Here is a 19,546-nt window from a genome sequence, read left to right on the forward strand (position 1 = left end):
AAATCAGCAATCTACAAGAAAAAGCAGCAATTTCACCATAAAGTGGTGACACATTGAAAAGAAACTGTCCAGGTTCCCTCACTTGGATTATGACATGACCCACAATTCCAAAGGAATTAAATCATTATATGTATGATGGATGTATGCTATTTCACACGCGAATCTGAACGGTTTCACACATCTGAAATACAGAACCACATCTGAAACACAGTAACACAAACAACATTGCTCTGCACAGCCAAACTGGGTCGCTGTGTAGCACCAGATCTCCCCGACGTGAGATTCCATCGCCAGGGAGGAGCTGCTGCCACGCCTCCAGAATCTTCCACACAGCTGGGCTGCAGCTGCAAGCACCACTGGACTCTGCTTCTCTTCCACAGGTTTAGGGGTGAGGGGAAGATGGAGCATGTAAAACACAAAATAAACCAGTTCCCCTAAATGGAACTGCAGGACAGGGTGGCAGGGAGGGTGTCACCATCACAGGATCTACCGTGTGCTCACACAGATCCTGCAGCCACACACTGCATTAGCTCCTGCTGCTGTTTGCACCTTGTCTTATGTGAAAATGTACCAAACCAAACAGTAAAAACAGTGTTTCAGTCTGTCACTTCCCCAGCCTAATGATCTGCAAATCTTCCATCCCAAGTGTCTAAAGTTATTGGTATATAACATTCAGCCAAGGTAATATCAAAATATATTTTATTCTGGACCTCTTTCAGATCTGATTCAAATTACAGTTGTCAAAGCAATACAATGCAAAGGGAAACTGCAACAGAAAATGTGCCTAGAAGGGATATAAGGGCCTTGGGGACAAATCATTGTGATGTAGAACCAAAATACATCATAAAGTGTAATTAACATGGTCCAGGACAGTATAGAACATCTATATCAGTCTTCTTTAGACAATTATCATGAAAACTGAACAATAAAAGTCCTTTAAACAAGTACAAAAAACTGTCATGGGCTGGTTTACACTTTTACAACAGTTGTAGTTTAACTGGATAACTGAAGAAATGATGCAGACATTTTAATCCAGTGCTATAGGTAGGCTCACAGAATTAGACCCAAAGGATTTGTAACTCCAAATGAAACCATTACAACTACAATGTCAATGTCAGGAGAGAGAGAAAATTACTTCTGTATTCTAGAATTACTGTTCTGCACACTGCAGTCTGTTGAGGACAAGATTGCAAAGTACACTGGACTAGCAACAACATGCAGACTGTTTTCTTGTATTTACCCACAAATGTCAAAAAACATTATGAAGTAAAAATGAATGATTATTTAAAAATAAAAAACAAAACAAAACAAAAACATGCCTCAAGTTATTGTCAAGCTTCAAACTTAAAGGCAGAGAAAGCGAATTATGTACTCAAAACTACTGATCTGAAGCACTATTAACACTAAATCTGCAATCCACTCGAAATGGCAGATTTTCCTGGTTCGTCTGCCTCCCACCAGACTGACAGTGAAGACAGTCACACTTTCACAGCTCGTGGTATTTCAGAGCTTTCTCTAGAGGGAGAAGTGAGGACTGCTCCATGTCTCTCTCCCTACGGAAAATGTCAGGGATCTTGATGGAGATTTACTGCTGTCTCCCGAAGCCGCATTTGCTGCTAACATGCCACAATGTTGCTTCTGCTTTCTTCAGGCGTCTGGAGAGGGTGGAAGTGATCCCACCGGGGAATGGCTCTACAGGGCTTTGGGAAGGGAGGAGCTATCCTGCTCTTCAGCCAAAAAGGAACTGGGCTAAATCCAGCAGGCCCTGCTCTGGCAAAACCCCACGGACACGGGGGACGAGGCTGATTTTATCCGCACCGGGGTTCGGCACGGCGCCGCCAGCGCTCGCCCTGGCAAGGGTGGAGTGACAGAGTGGGATTTTCGGGAAGTAAAAATTGCAAAAATCAGGTCCCAAGGCTCCCCCCTCTTTGCTGAACACACAACCTTGTATTTACAGGCTGAACCCCCCGGTCTGCAGTGGCAATGAAGCTCCTTCAATGAATTAAAGGTGCCAGCTGCTGAGGTCGCTCTGCTGGCAAACCGGCACGGCCGCGCGGTGCCACCCACTGCTCTCCCTGAACACAAAGGACATTCTCCATCAGACGCCCCAGCATGAGGTAAGCAGTGTAAGGAAAAAGGAGTGCGTTTTAAAATGAAAATCAATTAAAATTGGTAGAAATCTTTGGCCTTTCTCTCAAGATGCATTAAAGTGTCACGAAATCAAGAAACATGCTTCGAAATGCCATGTCGTTCTGACTCTGGTAACTACTACCTCCCCTCCACCCAACCCAGAAAAAGAGGCACTTTTAGTGTTTCATATAAGATTTCCAATCATCTAGTAGACATGCTAAATAACCCTGCACAATGGTAGTCCCAGAATAAACTCAGTTTATCAACATTACAAAGAGTCTAAAAAAGCTTTTATGAAGACCTAGATATTCTCTTAACTACACTAAAAAGTCCACTGGTTGGGAATCTTTACATCAATTTAAAAATGCAGAAAAAGGTGAAGTAAAAATAGAAAAAGACAAACTCTACAGAAACCTGGATCTGGTCATGCAAAAATGACAAACGGGATTCTGAGATGGATGCACAGAAAGACAGCGAACTCAAGAGCAGTTCATTTCTTACCCCATCATTAATTCTGAGCCCAGCTTTTCCCCTTCCTTTTATCCTCTGTTTGGATATTTGCCTGTTATCGTGTTGAGCTGATAAAAATAGGAATGACTCCATCCATGAGACTGAGCACGCACGTACACGCTACACAAAGCCAGGGCCTTGCTGCCATTTGGCTTCCCCTTTGAAAGGAGCAATTTGGACAGTCTACCCCAGCCCGGAACACGAGGCCTTTGTGTTATAAAAACGACAATTAACGTCACGGTTCTGTGGTGTTTTTGTCTGGTTTTTGGTTGACAGGGTGGCAGAACCCGGCGTGCGGCGGCTCCGGGCGCGCAGGAGCAGGAGCAGCACTGTGGCATGCGAGGCAGGACAGCAGGGCAGCTACGGCTGGAGCTCGGCTTGGGGACACCGGCCTGGGGACACCGGCCTGGCCCCGTGGCAGTGGGACACCTCAGCTTGGGGACACCGGCCTGGGGACACCGGCCTGGCCCTGTGGCAGTGGGACACCTCAGCTTGGGGACACCGGCCTGGGGACACCGGCCCGGCCCCGTGGCACTGCTGGCCCTGGCCGGGGCTCTGCCCGCAGCGCTCGAGCCAACGGAGCCGACGTTCCCGACAGCCCTGTCCTGGACACGCTGGAGCTCTGGTGTTCTCTATTTCTGAGTGTGTGATGCTATGCTGAAGCAAATTGCAACCAAAACAGCTGATGATTGAGAAAGAGGAAAATGGCAATACCCTAAAACATGGCTGTGTGATTTTGCAGCTATGTCACAGAATTCCACCACAATTCGGTTTAGATTGGCTGAAAGAATCATCCAATAACTTTTATGAAAATGAATAAACTGTCCATATTAAAATACAAAAGTACTATCAAGAATCACTTCTGACTTTCAGATTTAAATTCAGTGCAATTGACAAATGCATTGCTAAATGAAAAATGCAGCTTAAACATACTCAAAACATTTGTGTCTATTCCTGGGAGCACAGTTTAAAATTATTGCACAGATTTTTTTTTTATTTTTATTTTTTTTTCATTAAATGACAGAGGTCAGCCACAGTCATGGACCTCCAGCAATAAAAGCAATATTTCAAGTGCCAGACACTCAATATATTAGGTTTCCTACATATTGTAACTCACAGGGTAATTGCTCTAAACATTTCCAATATGTTCCAAAACCCTAAAAATAGCTGGCACAGAACCACCACAGATAACTGTCTTTATGGATATGACTTGGTGTTGGTTTTAAACACTGTGTATGATAGCAGTATAATCCTGGGGTGTATATAAACCATGTATTATTGTTGACTCGTCTTAACCACTGGCAAATTGCTACCCTACCTTAGCCAAACTCAGACTTGCTTCAAGTCATGTTTATTTCATGGAAATAGCAGAAATCGATGCCCAAAGAACAATGGTTAAAATGTCAAAGCTGCATTATCTCAATTTAATGAATTTATACTTAACTTTGAGGGGGGAAAAAAACCCCAAATGAATAAAAAAATAGGTTAGAGACTAACAATCATAAGTCACAAAATTAATTGTGATTGAAATAGTGTTATAAAACCGATAACTTTGCAAAGCTCTGTAATATAAACCATTCCTTAAGTAAAATGTCTGTGACATAAATTTGACAACCTCTCTTTTTATAAATTTACACTCTTGGAATCTTATGCAAGACATGATGCAACCTTTTTGACTACACATACGCATAAACACAACCTCATGCTACCATTTACAAATAAAATCACTATTAGTATACTTTTAATCACATGAGCAGAAAAAGGTTTGCCATATACATCTGTCATTGTAAGAAAAATACTTGATATTGTAAACAGAGTAAAAGACACTATATAGTAGTGATTATTAAAAAAATAGCAGCTTACATCTACCCTATATTTGGAAAAAAATGTAGTCACAAGATACAATAAACTGCAGGACTGGAGCAGCAGGGGAATTAGTGCAAGTATTCATCTTTTAAATAAGCTGAATCACTGCTATTAAAATAAACTTGAAGCAAGTCCTCTGTTTAAGATCTTTTTTTTTTAAATCTAAGGTAGTAAACATTTTGCCTCTTAATGGCAGTGTTATCAAATATATGCCAAAGATTTTATTTTAATAAAGAAAAATTACATGAAATACTTTTAATACTGGAGTTTGGTTACAATTATACATCTAAGCTCCTACAAATAATGATGGGCAACTCTCAAAGAAGCTGTGGCGTGAACCCTTGTCCAGAAAGATCTTAACCTCTTAAACAAAATCCCCCAGCTATACTTTGCTCCTTTTCACAATAGTGCACAATTTAACCATACTTTAGCTATGGTCTTAAAGCAACAGAAGATGCATTTTTCCTCTTTTATTTTTTTCTCCTTTTTTTTTGCACCCCCGTTTGTTTTATTTTTTCCTGTGTTTTTGTGCCCTTATGTTCTTAAGTTTGGCAGAATTATGTCCCAAATAAGAAATTACTGCATTTCAGCCATGTCACCAGAAAATCAAACAAAGCATTATACCCATTTCCGTCCTGCTTTGTAGATGAGAAGGACGTGGAATATCACACTGCAAAGAAGGATTTTTTTTTTCTTCTCTCTCCCTAATCCCTTTTCCACCCTCCCTCTGTTCACAAAATTGTGCTCTGGGAGCCACAAAATGTACCAAACATTATCAGGTTCAAACTACCTCTTCAAAGAATGCATCAAAACATGTTTCAAAGAAACACCTTTTTTTTTTTTTTTTCAAGGTGAAAAAATATAAACAAGAAACTAAATCACTCCCTTACTTCATGCATCCGTAAACTTAACCAAAACAAAACAGAAAACCCAATGTTTAAAAGCAAAGAAAAAAAACTACTGCTGCAGATTTCTGTAAGTCCATTTTCTCTGTACACACAAACTGCTCAACTACTGAGAAGGAAAACAAAAATACCCCACAAATCCACGTGAGAATGGATTTCATGGGGGAAGGGGTAATGAAGGCTGCCATTAGTATCTTCTGATTTTGGTATGTATATGGGTCTGCTCTTGTATATGGTATATTTCTCTCTCTCTCTCGCTCTCTTCTGTTTTTCATATCCAAAAACCTTTAAATGTTATTTTGGGGCACAGCAGATTCCAGCACTTGGTGAACAGGATTCACAAGCTGTGACAAAACTCTGTCATCCTCTTCAGGGTGTAATTTTTTTTTTTTTTTTTTTTCTCCTTTTTTTTTTTTTTTTTTATATACAGTATATGTATATATTTCTTTTACATTTGGCTGTAGTGGACTGGCCATGGTTCGATTGGGACTATAGCAGTACATGGGTCAGGGACAGTCATTTTGGCTATGTACACATTCATAGTCGGTCCATGGCTTCCAACTAAGAGCGCTATTTCCGGAGGTCTAGTACACAAACCTGCAAAGAGAGAGACACACATGCAGCAGCTGCACAGCACCCCGCGCTCCCACAGCTCTGGCTAAGTGTCAGAGCAAAGCCTGCCACGTGGGTTCTGTCAGCTTAAACTTGTATCTGTTATCAATGATTAAATAATATCAAAATGACCAGGTGAGCCCTTTATGAGCTAAGGGCACTGCTGCCTCCAGAATTACTATCAGAGCAGCAACAACATCTTATGTAAGCTGTTTGCCTGTTATTTAATACTGTGAGGCTGAGCACTGACTCGAATTTCATTTTATATTTTTACAAACTAGATTCAAGTACATGGACAAGTACTAAAATAGATCAGAAAAAACAGGTAACGGTGTACAAATTCCAGTTTTAGTCTTCCCAAAATCTCCACTAAGTAGTGCTGCTGGGTCTGTCAGATATAGAAATCTATTAATAAATATAACCACAGACAAGATAACACCAGGTGCAAGCACATTTAAAATAGAGTGGAGAAGAAGGGCTTTTGCTAGCAAACAATATAGAACACATTAAATCCAACATTTTTTAAAATATCAGAAACTAAATGAAAACAAATCTATTCCAAATACAATCAGCCTCTTGGGCCAAATTAATTGGAGGACTGGAAAGGTTAAACAGCATGCATAAAAAAGGGTTGTCTGGGGGGAGTGATAATCGATTTCTGCTCAGGATATGCCTTGGGCCTTTGTCCTTTTATGACATTGCCTATACTTACAAGACTAAAATGATATAATGACCAATCAAAATTAATTCTCTAAAATTTAGGCTTCTTAAAATCCAGAACTTCCTATTTTGTGATTTGAACTCTAACAAAACAACCTTACTTACCAGCAAGGAGCATTGAGGAGGGAATTGCTTTGGCACCTGTGTTAAGATGCCACCTGAAATTCTGCACTACTGAGCTGCCAGGATTGCTTTTTGCTGACGTTTGTTAAAGGAAGCTACAGCACTTCAAAACACAATTCCCTTATCAGCCTTATTTTACTTTAATTTTACTTTTCCTTAGGCTTTCCTCTTCTTTCTTTGCAAACCATGGTGAGACAGAGGCAAGCAAAAGCCCAGGCCTGTGCTCCTTATGGAGACCCTGCACATTCCCATCCCACTGCAGCTCCCTGCAGGGCAGTGTCAGAGCAGCCAGGAGGTGATGCTCCAACACCCTGCAGTGAAATGACAGTGGGAGCATTCATGATTAGTTAAACATGATTTTATTCCCTGCTTTTCCTAGGCAAAGTAAGCAGACTGATATTTATATATAGCTGCTGACATTTTTAGGAACTTTTTAATTACAAGCATTTAGAAATCTGCACTTTGTTTTGCTGTTGAATGCAATGCAGAAGGTATTTCATTCCTGTCATGCACTATAATAATATCACCTACACTGAGCATCTTCCCTCGAAAAGGGCAGAGAAAGAAAAACAAATTTGTTTCCAAGCCAGCCACACTGAACACACTGACACAGTAGGCCCCAGAAGGAACAGAAAATATAAATTGGAGATATCTACACCTTCTGAGGTTCTTGGACTGGAATGAAGATATTCTCCTTAAAATACCACAGGAGGGTTACAGTTGAAAACCTACAGCTGAACTGGCTGTATTCAATCTTCAGCTAGAGAAGGAAATTTTGTCTCCATTGTTGGTTATAAGATTTCCAGATGATGTTTGTTATTGGAAAACCAACCAAATCAAGCAACACTTACTGAACCATCTGAAGCACTTGCTCCAACTTTGTCTCCTGCTGCATTCCAGCAAACCTCAAAAATCCCTCCTGTTCCCCGATAACTGTGAACTAGGGCACCTGTCTAAAAAAGGGACAAGGCAAGTAATTAGTACAACAAAATCAAAGTGAGCAAGCACAATTTGTACGTGTAAAATTTCCTCACTGTTTTTAAAAGCTAAACTTCTCAGAGGAATGTGGTCCAGAAGAGAATTGTGGACAGTCTCAGCACCTTGTTAAGGAATGTGGCACAACCATTGCATCTGAGCTCCTGTGTTTGATGGGCAAAACTGGGGATGGTCACAACTACTTCCAATTACTAAAACGAGCCTTTCAGAAATTAATACCCAATGCCCAGTAGCCAGAGATTGCATCACGCCTGACAACAAGGTCTTTAGACTTTCAAACACAACAAGCACTTTTTTTCTGCCAGAAATACAAAACAAGTAATAGTGTCCTTTTTGAGAAAGTTTCATAAAAATACTTTGTCATCATTATCTTCCCTCACTTTGCATTCTCTTGTTTGTCAGTGAAATTCAATGAAACAGCCAGTCAGATTAGTATGTCTACACCCAGTCATCATTTTTCACAAAAGCCCCTGTTTATCAAGAATTTAAAGTTCAGAGTTAACAAAGACTATTTTTGGATGAAATATGTTCTTGGAGAAACTTTTTTCAACGTGGGGTTTTGTTGGTGAGTTTTTGGTTGGGTCTTTTTGGGTTTTTTTGTCCTTTTGTTTTTTTTTTTGCTAAGACAATGTAAAGACAAGTATTACCTCACCACAGGCAACCATTCAAAGAGAGAAATTAAATGTACAATCATTAAAAGAAATTATCTCAGAACAAAGAGAAAACCAGTGTGTTAGATGACAAAGCTCATTGTGGCTGAAGTATAATGGATAAACAAAGGTTGGAAGGATGGAAAAGACCAAAATACAAATTTCTCAACACAGACAAGAGCAATACCTGTGTATTCCAGATGTGTACACATTTATCAAAGGAGCCACTGGCCAGGTACCTGCCATCAGGACTGAAAGCTACACTGTACACAGGTTCTTGATGTTTTGTCAGAGTATGAATACAAATTCCTCTGTCTACATCCCATAACCTAACAGTAGAATCAAAGGATGCACTGTCAAGGAAAAAAAAAAAACCAGATTAATTACATCTCAATTCAACATATTTTTGTTGCTAATACAAATAGAATATGATAAAGTATCTTACATGCTTCAAAACATTCTGTGAACTTACACTTACAGAAAGTGCGGTAAAAACAATGTGTAACAAGCATTTAAAACCAGGATTAAATAGTACCTTGCTAACATAAGATTGGCATTTGGATTATTTGTTCCTGGTCCTGTAGGACTCCATTTGATAGTATAAATTTCTTTGTTGTGTGCTTGTAAATCATGGACACAACTGTCTTGTTTCATACTCCAGATCTATGATAAAAAGGGAGGAAAACACAAACAAGTTAGCACAATATTGTATTAAAATACATGTTTCATGTTTTACATGTTTCTCCTGTATCATTTCCAGACTGACTTATCTTTTAGGCCACTCAAAACATTTGCTACAATTGTTAGGTTTCTAGAGTAATTATGCCAAGTTTTATTCCAGGACCTTTCATTCTCTAAGTCCCCAGAGAGGTGAATTAATAATAAAGGTGGCTGCCTGTAGATACCAAACTGCCTGAGTGAACTGCAAACCCCTTGAAAAGTGCAGGGATGAGAGCAGATGCTGAAATGAGAAGAGCAGTACGTAAATGTTCATGTCTGAGTTGATAAAATATCATGGTCCTATTTTTAAATGAACTTGCTACACAGACTGAGTGAAATAAAGGGATAGTAGAGACATTTTCTGTTTTCATACAAATCCAGAGACACAAATACCACTATGGCATTTTCCTGACATATTAGTATTTGCATTGCCAGATTTCAGTGTTCAGTGCTTCAAAGAGTTCATTAGAGGACTCCAACTCCTGTATGATCACGCCCAATAAACAAAATAACTTTATTCTATTAAGAGTTTATATGGCTTCTACAGAAGGGATTTGGGAAGGCTTTTATATGGCAGAAATTTTAAAGAGTAGATAACCACCTGAATGCTATTTTTAACAATATCTGTCTCAGTAATGCTTTTAGTTCACTTTTTGTTGGGAAAAGCTACCAGGAGCATGTTTAAGCCCAACCATGTTAAGCTGCAATTGAGGTGCATGTCTAAACAAATGGTGCTTTTCAGAACTGCTGCTTTGCTGAAGAGGAAATTGATTTTCAATGTGCAGACAGAATTGAAATTGTATTTCCAGTTTAATTGATGGGATCAAAGTCTAGCCTCTCTTCCCAAAACTAGCATAGATGAAAGAGTCTGTATCAGTTGCCCTAGAGAATGTTAAGCTGCAGATAGGAATTGGCCAAGTAAATAAATCACTAGGCACCTTCCATGTGCTTCCAAACCTGGTATTTATTCCTTCTGCCATTGAAAAGTAAGTGATCCACAAGTGATTAGTGATGTGTAGACTTAGCCTCCAGCACGTGGCTTTTGAGCTAATCCTGAACAAAACAGTACCATTCTTTCCAGCCTGAGCTCCATTTGAAACAGCCACCAAGAAGTTAATTGCCTGAATCCCACAAATGCTGACGCATTCCCAGTTGTCACCTCTACTCATGGAGAGGCAGCAGCAACAGCAGCTCAAGCTCCAGACTGGAATTCATCACTCTGGAGTTTTAGCTGTTTAAGTATTAAATACCTGGCTTAAGCTGGCTATTTTGACTCCATGCACTGCCAGTGGAGAACAACTGATGCTCTCAGGGGATTCCTCATCACACTTAAGACACTTAGGAAAGGATAACTTGCTCTTCAGCAGTGCTAGACACTGCTGACTGGAGATGTCTAGACATCCAGCTTTAGACTGGAGGCTTAATGCTTAAGTGTTTGTATTTAGATAAGGTGATTTCCCCTGCCAGAGCCTGACCGTGTGCCAGGAGGAGGGATATGTGGCTACTCATTCAGCCATTCCCTGATTAAACAGCAGTGAGCTGCATGGAATTAACTGTCCCAAGGGTTACTGGCAGGACAGTGCTGTCGATGTAAAAAATGTATCCTGAAATTCTACCAAGCACAGGGCTGAAGGTCCCAGTGAATATAAAGCATCAGAACCATGGAAGCAGCACAGGCCTGTCAGGCATGAACAACCTCATTTCTGCTGGTGGCAGGTTTGTAGGGATCTCTAGAGTGCCCTGAAGTCACATGTGTAAGCTGCAGTGTCCTCTGCACTCACAAGTTTGCCCCTGTTCTACAAGAAAGCACATAGCTGAGAATCACTTGGAGGACAAGTGTAGGTGTGACTGAAAACTGCAGAATGACTCCTGATGAACTGGAAAAATCCAGGCCAGCACATGGCCTCTGAAGAAACAACATGCCAAAGATTTTAACTAGAAAGAAAGGGAAAGCAGAAGAAAACCAGGAAAGGAGCAAGTCACCCATTCTTGAATGTGCTACCTGATATGCATTCCAAATTTTTTCTTTCAACCAAAAGCAACCATCAAGCGTGACAGTTTAATGATTAATGACCTGATTCTGTGAACAGCTAAAAGCACCTAATAAATCATGCTCCAAGTCTCAGGCTGGCAGCCTGTAACAAGTCCTCTGGACCAAAGCTTGGCCCTGATTAACAAGGATTTCTAGGATTGCCTAACCTTGTTATATTAAAAAAGAATGAATATAGGGCAACACAGCAAGTACAGTGATAGTGCTGGAATGTCCAGGCTAATGGAGTGTATTCCAGAATCTACAAAGACAAGGCCCAGCCCCAGAACTCCCATTACCTTTAGAGTCATGTCGTCAGAGCAGGATGCCAGCAGATTACCAGTTGGATCCCATTTGATTGCATTTACTTCATTCTAAAAGTGAACAAAGAGAGTAAGTTGGAGTCTTCTCCTCCATTACAAAATAAGCTTACAAAAGATAAAGCTGGACAGCAGTTATGAATATTTGCATAATTGCCAGGATTTTAACACTTAATTTTTATTCATAGCTTTGCCTTCAATAACAACTAACAGCTTTTTGCTATCTATTTATCACATTTCCCATACATTCCTGTACACCACCTGGTAAAGTCTTGAAGTTACCATGCTGCTTCTCCTAAAGCTCACTCCTGCATCCTGACACTGGCAAAACAAGCTGCACATGGGGGTGAAAATTGTTCTGAACACAAAGATTGTAATTGCCATAAGTCCTTAACCATAACTACCTATGTGTGCATCTACTGCCTGTAGCCAATTACACAAGTTCTGGGTATTGGTAAATTTACTGAGCCCCCAATCTCTAACTAATAAAAATATCACAGAGCAACCCCCTTTTTGCAGTACTTACTGTGTGACCCTGGAAGGTTTTGATGGGCCTATCTTGTCCTAGTTTACAAACGTGAATACACATGTCTGTACTGCAAGAGGCAAATGTGTTGTTACTCTGCCAATCAACATCTAATGCTGGTGCTAAAATAAAAAGAAAGATATTTAAAACTTAAAATAAGTACACACTCTGCAGGAATTTGATATACAAATTTAGCATGCACCACCTTGGAACAAAAGCCAACAGGAAGCAATCATTAACTTTACACCTGTTCTGAAGATAAACACTATGAACAGTAAGAAATGCAGCTAAAACAAGTCTTACACAAAATGGAACAAATTTAATGTAAGTCATCATAATATGGAACATATTAGAAATCAAAGCTATACAGAAGACAGTGCAGCAGGACATCAAGCTGTAGTTAAGTCATCTATAAACAAATCTCAGGAGTCAGCACAAGAACAGGTTCCCACAACTTCACACATCATCATGCATGAGCTCATCTGCACCAGCAGCTCCTGCACACGGATGGGTGAGGATTTATTTCCTTTCTTAATTCCAGCATTGTAAGCTGTGGTAACTCGAAGCTTGATCATGGGCAACACGTTCCATTTGATCAAGCCAGCTATTTATGGCAGATAGCACAGAGAGAACTGCTTGGAGTAAATGCTGAGTTGATGTTTCTGACTGCTGTCATGGCTCTGGAAACGTGGCGCCGGAGGAACAAGGAGTGGGAACGAGACATGTTTCTTAAAGGCCCTTCAACGACATGTCTGCCATCCTCTCCATTCTGTCTTCCAGCTGACTCTGGCAGGATTGCTCAGCATGCAGCCCACAAGGCAATTTGTCTGACCTCCTGCACTCCCACCCCAGCTGGCCAGTGAATGCTGTCAGCTGGTTTGTGGCCAAACAACCCAGGGACAGGGGAACAATGGGATACGGGGTGGGATCTCTGCAGCAGCAGGATGAGAAATGCAGTCCTTAGGTGATGAACACTAATCCCTGGGGCCTGCCCACATGATTTGTCTGCCAGCATACTACAGAAAGTCAGGAATACGTGGATTATTTATCTCCTGTGACTTTGTTGGAACTGCAATAAAACTGTGAGTTATAAAATCAGAACAAATCCATCTTTGTTTACATTCTCAATGTTCCAATACGGGACTATAAGTAACCAAAGACCACCTGTAAGATTTTAAAATTATGCAAATAAGCACCACAAACATCAGATTTTTTTATTTATTTAAAATTTTGTCTTTTCAGATGACAAATCTGAATGATGAAATCAAGACTTACCAGAATGAAAAGGAAACTGCTGCTTGGCTTCGCCAGTGTGGGCATCCCAAATAATTGTGGTCTGTGTTAAACAGATAAATTTACAATAAAAAAACTTGTACAAATTGCTGATTTCCCCACAACTACCACCACTCACAAGTATGAGAATACCTGCCCTGCTCACCATCACCCAAACCTGCTCTTGATTATACATTTCTAGAGTTTGATCCAGTACTAAAAGAAATAGTAGTAGATGTACAGAAAACAGTAGAAAATTTAAGATTGCATTAGAAAGATGTTTAGCCACAACATTTTGGGGTCTAGAGGGAAGAAGGAATTTGTGGGCTTTTAAACAGTTTTATCCCCTTAGTCCTATTTATATATTCTCATAATCCATTCCACACACCTATTTTAATTTCAAATACTTGTATATTCAAATTGTACTATCAGCTACTCACTTGTTCCTAAGGAGATGCTATTAACAGTTAGTCACATACTGAAAAATTTAAGGGTGTAATTTCATTCTATGTTGTTCTCTGCCAATACTTTCATAACCTTCTGGTTAAAGAAACCTTACATGACAAAATCAGTATCTTGTATGCCAATATCCCTGCCCTACCTCAATGACCAATGAAAATTTTGACAGCAAATTCAATGGAAGCATGAATTGACCACACAAAATAACTATGGAAAAGGAGCCTAAGGTTGGATCCTTCTCTCTGCTAAAGCAGAATATTTTCCAAAGCATAATCTCAGTTTTTCTGAGAAGTTTTATTGACTGAAACAAGGTTTCTAGTTCTTCCTTAATTATTTTCCTGCAAATGAAAGCTGTACCTCCACAAATATTTAAAAACTGGCATAACCATCACAGATGCCAAAAGAGTAAACACATCCTTTCCATATTTTGAGACATTAAATTTTTCTTCCTTTGTGCCAGCACAAGCATTTATAAAGCTGGCTAATAAAGCAAACCAAGTAAATGCATGCAGGGAAAAAAAAAACCAAATAAAGGAGAAAATTTACTACTTTGCAGTGACACTGCCAGTTTTAAGAGGTTGTAATGAGGTTTCAGTTTGCCACTCTAAGAGAGAACCTGTGCTGACTTCTGCACCTTGAATCAGTTACAGAGGAAAAAATCAACTCTCCTTACTCTTGCTATAGTCTATTTGATTCTCTGAATTCACTTTAAGTACATTTCCCTTCACTCTGTGCCCTTCCTACCACTCATACATAAAACCTCTCACACTAACAACAGCTCTGAGCTGAAAGACCTTGTAAACCTGACTTTGTTTAGAGATGTGAAATAAAACCCAGACAAACAATAAGCTCCGTGGCATTACACAACTGGCACCTCCCCAGTCACATATATCAACTTCCCTTAAGTTCCAGCTCTAATCTTTATAATCATTCTCAGCTTTGACTGATATCCAACTCAGCCTCGACCTACCCCTCTAGCAGAATTGTTTTCCTAAGGCTTTGCTTGAAGTGCTTCAGTGAATTTAGATGGTTTAGTTTTACAAAGGTTTAATGTTTCTGGTTTCAATACACTGCAATCTAGGAAATTAAAATGTCTCAATAAAGTACTATAAAAACCAAGGAAACATAGCTAAGCATAACAAGATCTTTGTAAGCACATATTTACATCCCATGCCTTTAGTTTCATTTACTTACTTTGCACAGTTTTGCTATTTTGCTTACAGTTAGATTATAACGGTGAAGGAAAGAATTTTAATTTTACCAAAGATTATCTCACCTTGTCCACTCCTGCACTTAAAATGAAGTTTCCTTTCTTGTTCCATTTTAACGCAAATATAGGACCTTTATGTTGCCCTAAGGTGCTGGCAAGATTACCTGAAAATTTATATTGATATGAATACATTAAAAAATAAAAAACTATGCCGTGAGCCACAATATAGGAAAATATATCGTAAATTAAAAAAGTATTTTGCTTACCATCTTTAGTCCATATCCTCGCAAAGCCATCATAAGACCCAGTTGCTAGAAGTGTACCTTCACTCTGCCAGCAAAAAGGTTATTTATTTATTTATTTATGCTTAACTCAAAGCTAAAAGCACAAAGCAAATTTGAGGTAGAATAGATGTGAATAGGATTTATGATATTTTATTGACTGAAAGTTTTTAGAAAGAAGTTCCTGAAGTATAACAGAAGTTACAACGCTGATCAAAACAGAAATATTTCAGGTGCTGCCACAGAGGCCAGCGCTGCTGTCACCTAAGGTGTGACCATGAGGTGCTGTAGGCAGGGCTTTCCCGGGAGCACTGGGAGCGCTGCCACGGGCACTTACGTTCCAGTCCAGCGAGGTGACGTCCTTGTTGCTGGGCACATCCTGCCCCCCTTCCCGGATGCAGTGCCGCAGCACCAGCTGCGTGGAGCCGCTCGTGCTGTTCTCGCTCAGGTTCCAGATCCGCGCTGTCGAATCGCCAGACCTGCAGGACACCCCGTGGGGACAGAGATCCTGCTGCTCACACATGGGCCATCCCGCTCGTTCCATGTGCAAACGCACATGGATCAGTGTAAGGGCAGTCTGTAGTGTTATATAACGTGCAATATACCATAGACCCATAATATACTATAATAATAGATGACATTGTAATATATGGGATGTGAAAGAATAGATAATATGTATTATACTTATATATAGTTACACAGACCACTATATATAGTTATTAATATATATTACATATACTCATATTTACATTTTATATGTATTACACATACATTATAGAAATATATTTATGTACATGTATGTGTTATATATATTACATATACATATATCTACATACATAGTATTATATATAAAATATATAATATAATGATATATATGATACGTGCTACACAATATATATGCTATGTGATGTATATTACAGTATTTATTGATTATATATTATAATACTTATATATTTTATAAGTATTATATATTATATATAATATATATAATAATATATATATTTTATAAGTATTATATATTATAATACTTATATTTTTTATGTTATAACTGTATTTTATAGTCTATTAATTGATTATTAATTAGTATTATATATTGATTATATATTAATTAATTGATTGCATATAACTAAATAATAATACATTCAATTTTAAAGCACTGTTCTCTAAAGAAGAAATGCTGTGGCATTTGATGTTTGGGGAAGATGTTCCCTGAGCTTTCTGCCCTTCCCGTGTACCATCATCATCAATAATAACAATAATGATAATAACAATCTCCAATTAAAAGCGCTATTTTCCACACAGCACTGTGCCATCTGATGCTTGGGGTAGGTGTTCCCTGAGCCTGCTGCCCACGCAGCAGCAGTGTGCCCCAGCACAGACACAGACAGTGCACGTACCCTGAGGCCAAAAGGTCACTAACGGGATTCCAGGCACAGATGAACACCTCGGACTCGTGGCCACGCAGCACCACTGCCTTGTTGGGAGGGATTTCCACATCTCCATCTACTTCCATCATATCCGTGTGATTATCTGCATTATGGGAAACAACAGTACAGAGCGGCGGATTTTAGTATTTTGGGATGTTGCGACTCCTGTATGGTTCATATTCTTATGCCATGAGTGCAAAAATTCACAATTTATGCGATTCAAAAATTTGACGGAGCTGTCATGCTCTTTTATTTTTTCAGTTCCAATTAATGAAGCACTATAAACAGATGGGGAGTTTCGAAAATGTGAGAAAACTCTTCGCCCCTGTAAACCTTCACATCCAAATGGATTTAAATTTGGAGCTTCAGAATTAGGGCCAAAAGTTAAATTTTCGCTATGCTAAAAAATAAATGCTGTTACAAGTACTCTGTTTTTCAGGCCCAATAGTACAATATGTTACTAGTCTAGCTTGTGCTGTAGGAATACATTTATAACATATTCCTTTTCAAAAATCTTTTTCACCAATTGCAGTCAAACAGGTTTTAAATCTACATCTCCAACACTCCATTTACAAAATGCCTTTAATGAATATAATCACATTTGGTGATAGAGTTAACATAACCAAGCTTCTCCAACTTCATCAGCAATTGCCATGGAATTATGGCAGTGTAACTTTCTGCATGGAAGTGAGACTGAAACCATATTGTTCTGTAGAACATACTGGGGGTAATTCAACTGACAAAACAGTTTTCTCGGCATCTACCATCAATCATTTTCTGTTATTAAAACTAAATTCATGATGAGTGCAAATGCAGAATGTAAGGAATGCTGCACAGTTCACCTGCTCTATATTTATTCACTGCGGTTAAAGAAATCATTTCACAGCTATTGCTTAATTTAGCATTAAGGGTTTCTGTCACTGTTTGTGCATGTGAGAAAATAGAAAAGGCTATTAAAACATGAGTATTTTTTCAGAAAAAGCACCATATAAAGCATTGTTTCAGTCAAAGGATCGATGCCAGTCTGAAGTGCTGTACAGCCAGCAGGGGTTGCTGGTAGATCACATTTAACAGGGCTGAGATCTGAGGTCTACCCTTCCTCTATCCAGTTCAGTTTTCAAGTAAATACTCATTTGAGATTTTTAAATTAAAGCATCAAAGTAGAGACCTTATTTGTTTCAGCTAAAGAATGTATTTCTAGCTCTTTATCATATATACTAATGAAAAACCTAGTAAAATCAGGCTGTAAAACTTGTACATGGCTCAATATTAATATTCTCTCAAAAATGTAATTTCTTCAGGTGTTTTGACAGAAAGAACTGTAACTCCTACACTTAAACATGCAATTCAGACTTCCAGAAGAGTATTTTCAAAATCACAGTTTAATGCCTGACCCAAACTTTTCCATACTAAGCCTCATTGTAAGATATGTTCCTTTGACCAGTGATGACAAACAGACCCCATTTATTTCACCAACCACAACTAAAATGGTATTCATAAATAAAGCAAACCTGAGAGCAGTTACACTGAGCAATTTTGACTAGCAAATAGTGAAACCTGATATTGATAAAAGAGACTAGGGACACAGGGCTCGTCCCAGCAACCCTGACCTCAGTATCACTAGAAAAGCCAGGCACAGCTCTTGGATCCATGGGTTTTACAGAACTTTTTGGAAGGAATTTGCAGAGCTTCACCAGCAATAGTCAGTTTTAACCAGCCATGGACTGGACTCTCCTCAGGAATTGCTCAATTTTTTTTTTCCTTTTTATGCAAGGGCCCTGTGAAAAACCTTCAGGTGATGGAAAAGAAGTAGTACTGGAAGTGAGACCAGCCAAGGGAATATTGTGAATTAATAAATTCAGAACTTTGACTCCTGCAACCCCAGATATCAAAACTGGGGACAACCAAAGGTGAGACACAATCTGTTCGAGTATGACCCGTGATGAAGGAATTCTCTGCAAGCTGAAGGGTTACTCCAAACTCTATATTTTTACCTCATTGTCTACAAGCTCATACAATGATAAAGAACTAGGAAATGCTAACCCAGCTTAAAGCAATTTCTGTCTCAACTTACTTGCTATAGTGTGTGCTCCGTTCTCCTCTCCATTTGCAGTATTTTCTCCATTTTTCGCTGATCCCTGTTGGTTGGTGGTGGCTGCAGCTGCAGCAGCTGCTGCCTGCTGTTGTGCAAGTTTGTCTCTGTAGGCCTGTTGTCTTGTCTGTACCACATCAGGCATCACTGCATCTATCAGTGAGAGAGACTCTATCGGCCTACCATCAAACAAGGTACCATCCTAAATTACAGCACAGGGAGAAAAAAAAAAAAAGATAACACCAAGTACAAATTAACATTACAGGCAAAAATTCCAAGCAAAACTGAAGAAAACATTTTGATTTAATATAACAAAGCAGTCTACATATGGTGCTGGAAGTGATATATCATCATTGCTGTGGTCAGGACTGGAATTTTAGTCTGAAGTTAAGTGGTCACCATAAATATGCAAAAAAAGCCACTGCAGGCCTCTGGGAGAGCCTGTGGAATCAAAAGTTTCTTGTTTCGAGTTTGCTGAATTGTCTGCTAAAGCAAAAAATTCTGTAAGCTAGCTATGAATATGATTTCAAACATGAGTGGCTGCAGCAAAATCTAATGGTTTGTTTGAAGAGAGAGCTGCAAACATTGCAACTCGGGTCACTGACTTGTGAAGTTATAGTCTTATTAGACTAATACTTTCCATAAACATATTATCTGGGGAGTTGACTAGTTTTCTTCCTTTTTTTAAACTGTGCTGG

At 39.2% G+C, this 19,546-nt stretch overlaps 1 protein-coding gene across 3 annotated transcripts in view; it reads right to left on the bottom strand.

Annotated features, from left to right (window-relative positions):
• Positions 1-682: 682 nt before the first annotated feature.
• TBL1XR1 (TBL1X receptor 1) overlaps positions 683-19,546 on the bottom strand; it is a 108,242-nt gene continuing 89,378 nt past the window's right edge. For 2 of the 3 annotated variants that reach the window (XM_041467725.1, XM_041467724.1), the window contains 12 exons: positions 18,831-19,050; positions 16,727-16,859; positions 15,667-15,808; positions 15,315-15,378; positions 15,115-15,212; positions 13,383-13,443; positions 12,108-12,229; positions 11,561-11,635; positions 9,048-9,175; positions 8,700-8,865; positions 7,718-7,819; positions 683-6,008 (listed from right to left, as the gene is read on the bottom strand). In XM_041467725.1, coding sequence (XP_041323659.1) covers positions 5,982-6,008; positions 7,718-7,819; positions 8,700-8,865; positions 9,048-9,175; positions 11,561-11,635; positions 12,108-12,229; positions 13,383-13,443; positions 15,115-15,212; positions 15,315-15,378; positions 15,667-15,808; positions 16,727-16,859; positions 18,831-19,050 — 1,338 coding nt within the window. In that variant the 3' untranslated portion in view covers positions 683-5,981. The remainder of the gene's footprint in view (positions 6,009-7,717; positions 7,820-8,699; positions 8,866-9,047; positions 9,176-11,560; positions 11,636-12,107; positions 12,230-13,382; positions 13,444-15,114; positions 15,213-15,314; positions 15,379-15,666; positions 15,809-16,726; positions 16,860-18,830; positions 19,051-19,546) is intronic. The other variant, XR_005955175.1, reaches the window with a different exon arrangement.

Source organism: Pyrgilauda ruficollis, unplaced genomic scaffold (genome assembly GCF_017590135.1).
Source record: "Pyrgilauda ruficollis isolate IOZ18807 unplaced genomic scaffold, ASM1759013v1 scaffold21, whole genome shotgun sequence".
NCBI lineage: Eukaryota > Metazoa > Chordata > Aves > Passeriformes > Passeridae > Pyrgilauda > Pyrgilauda ruficollis.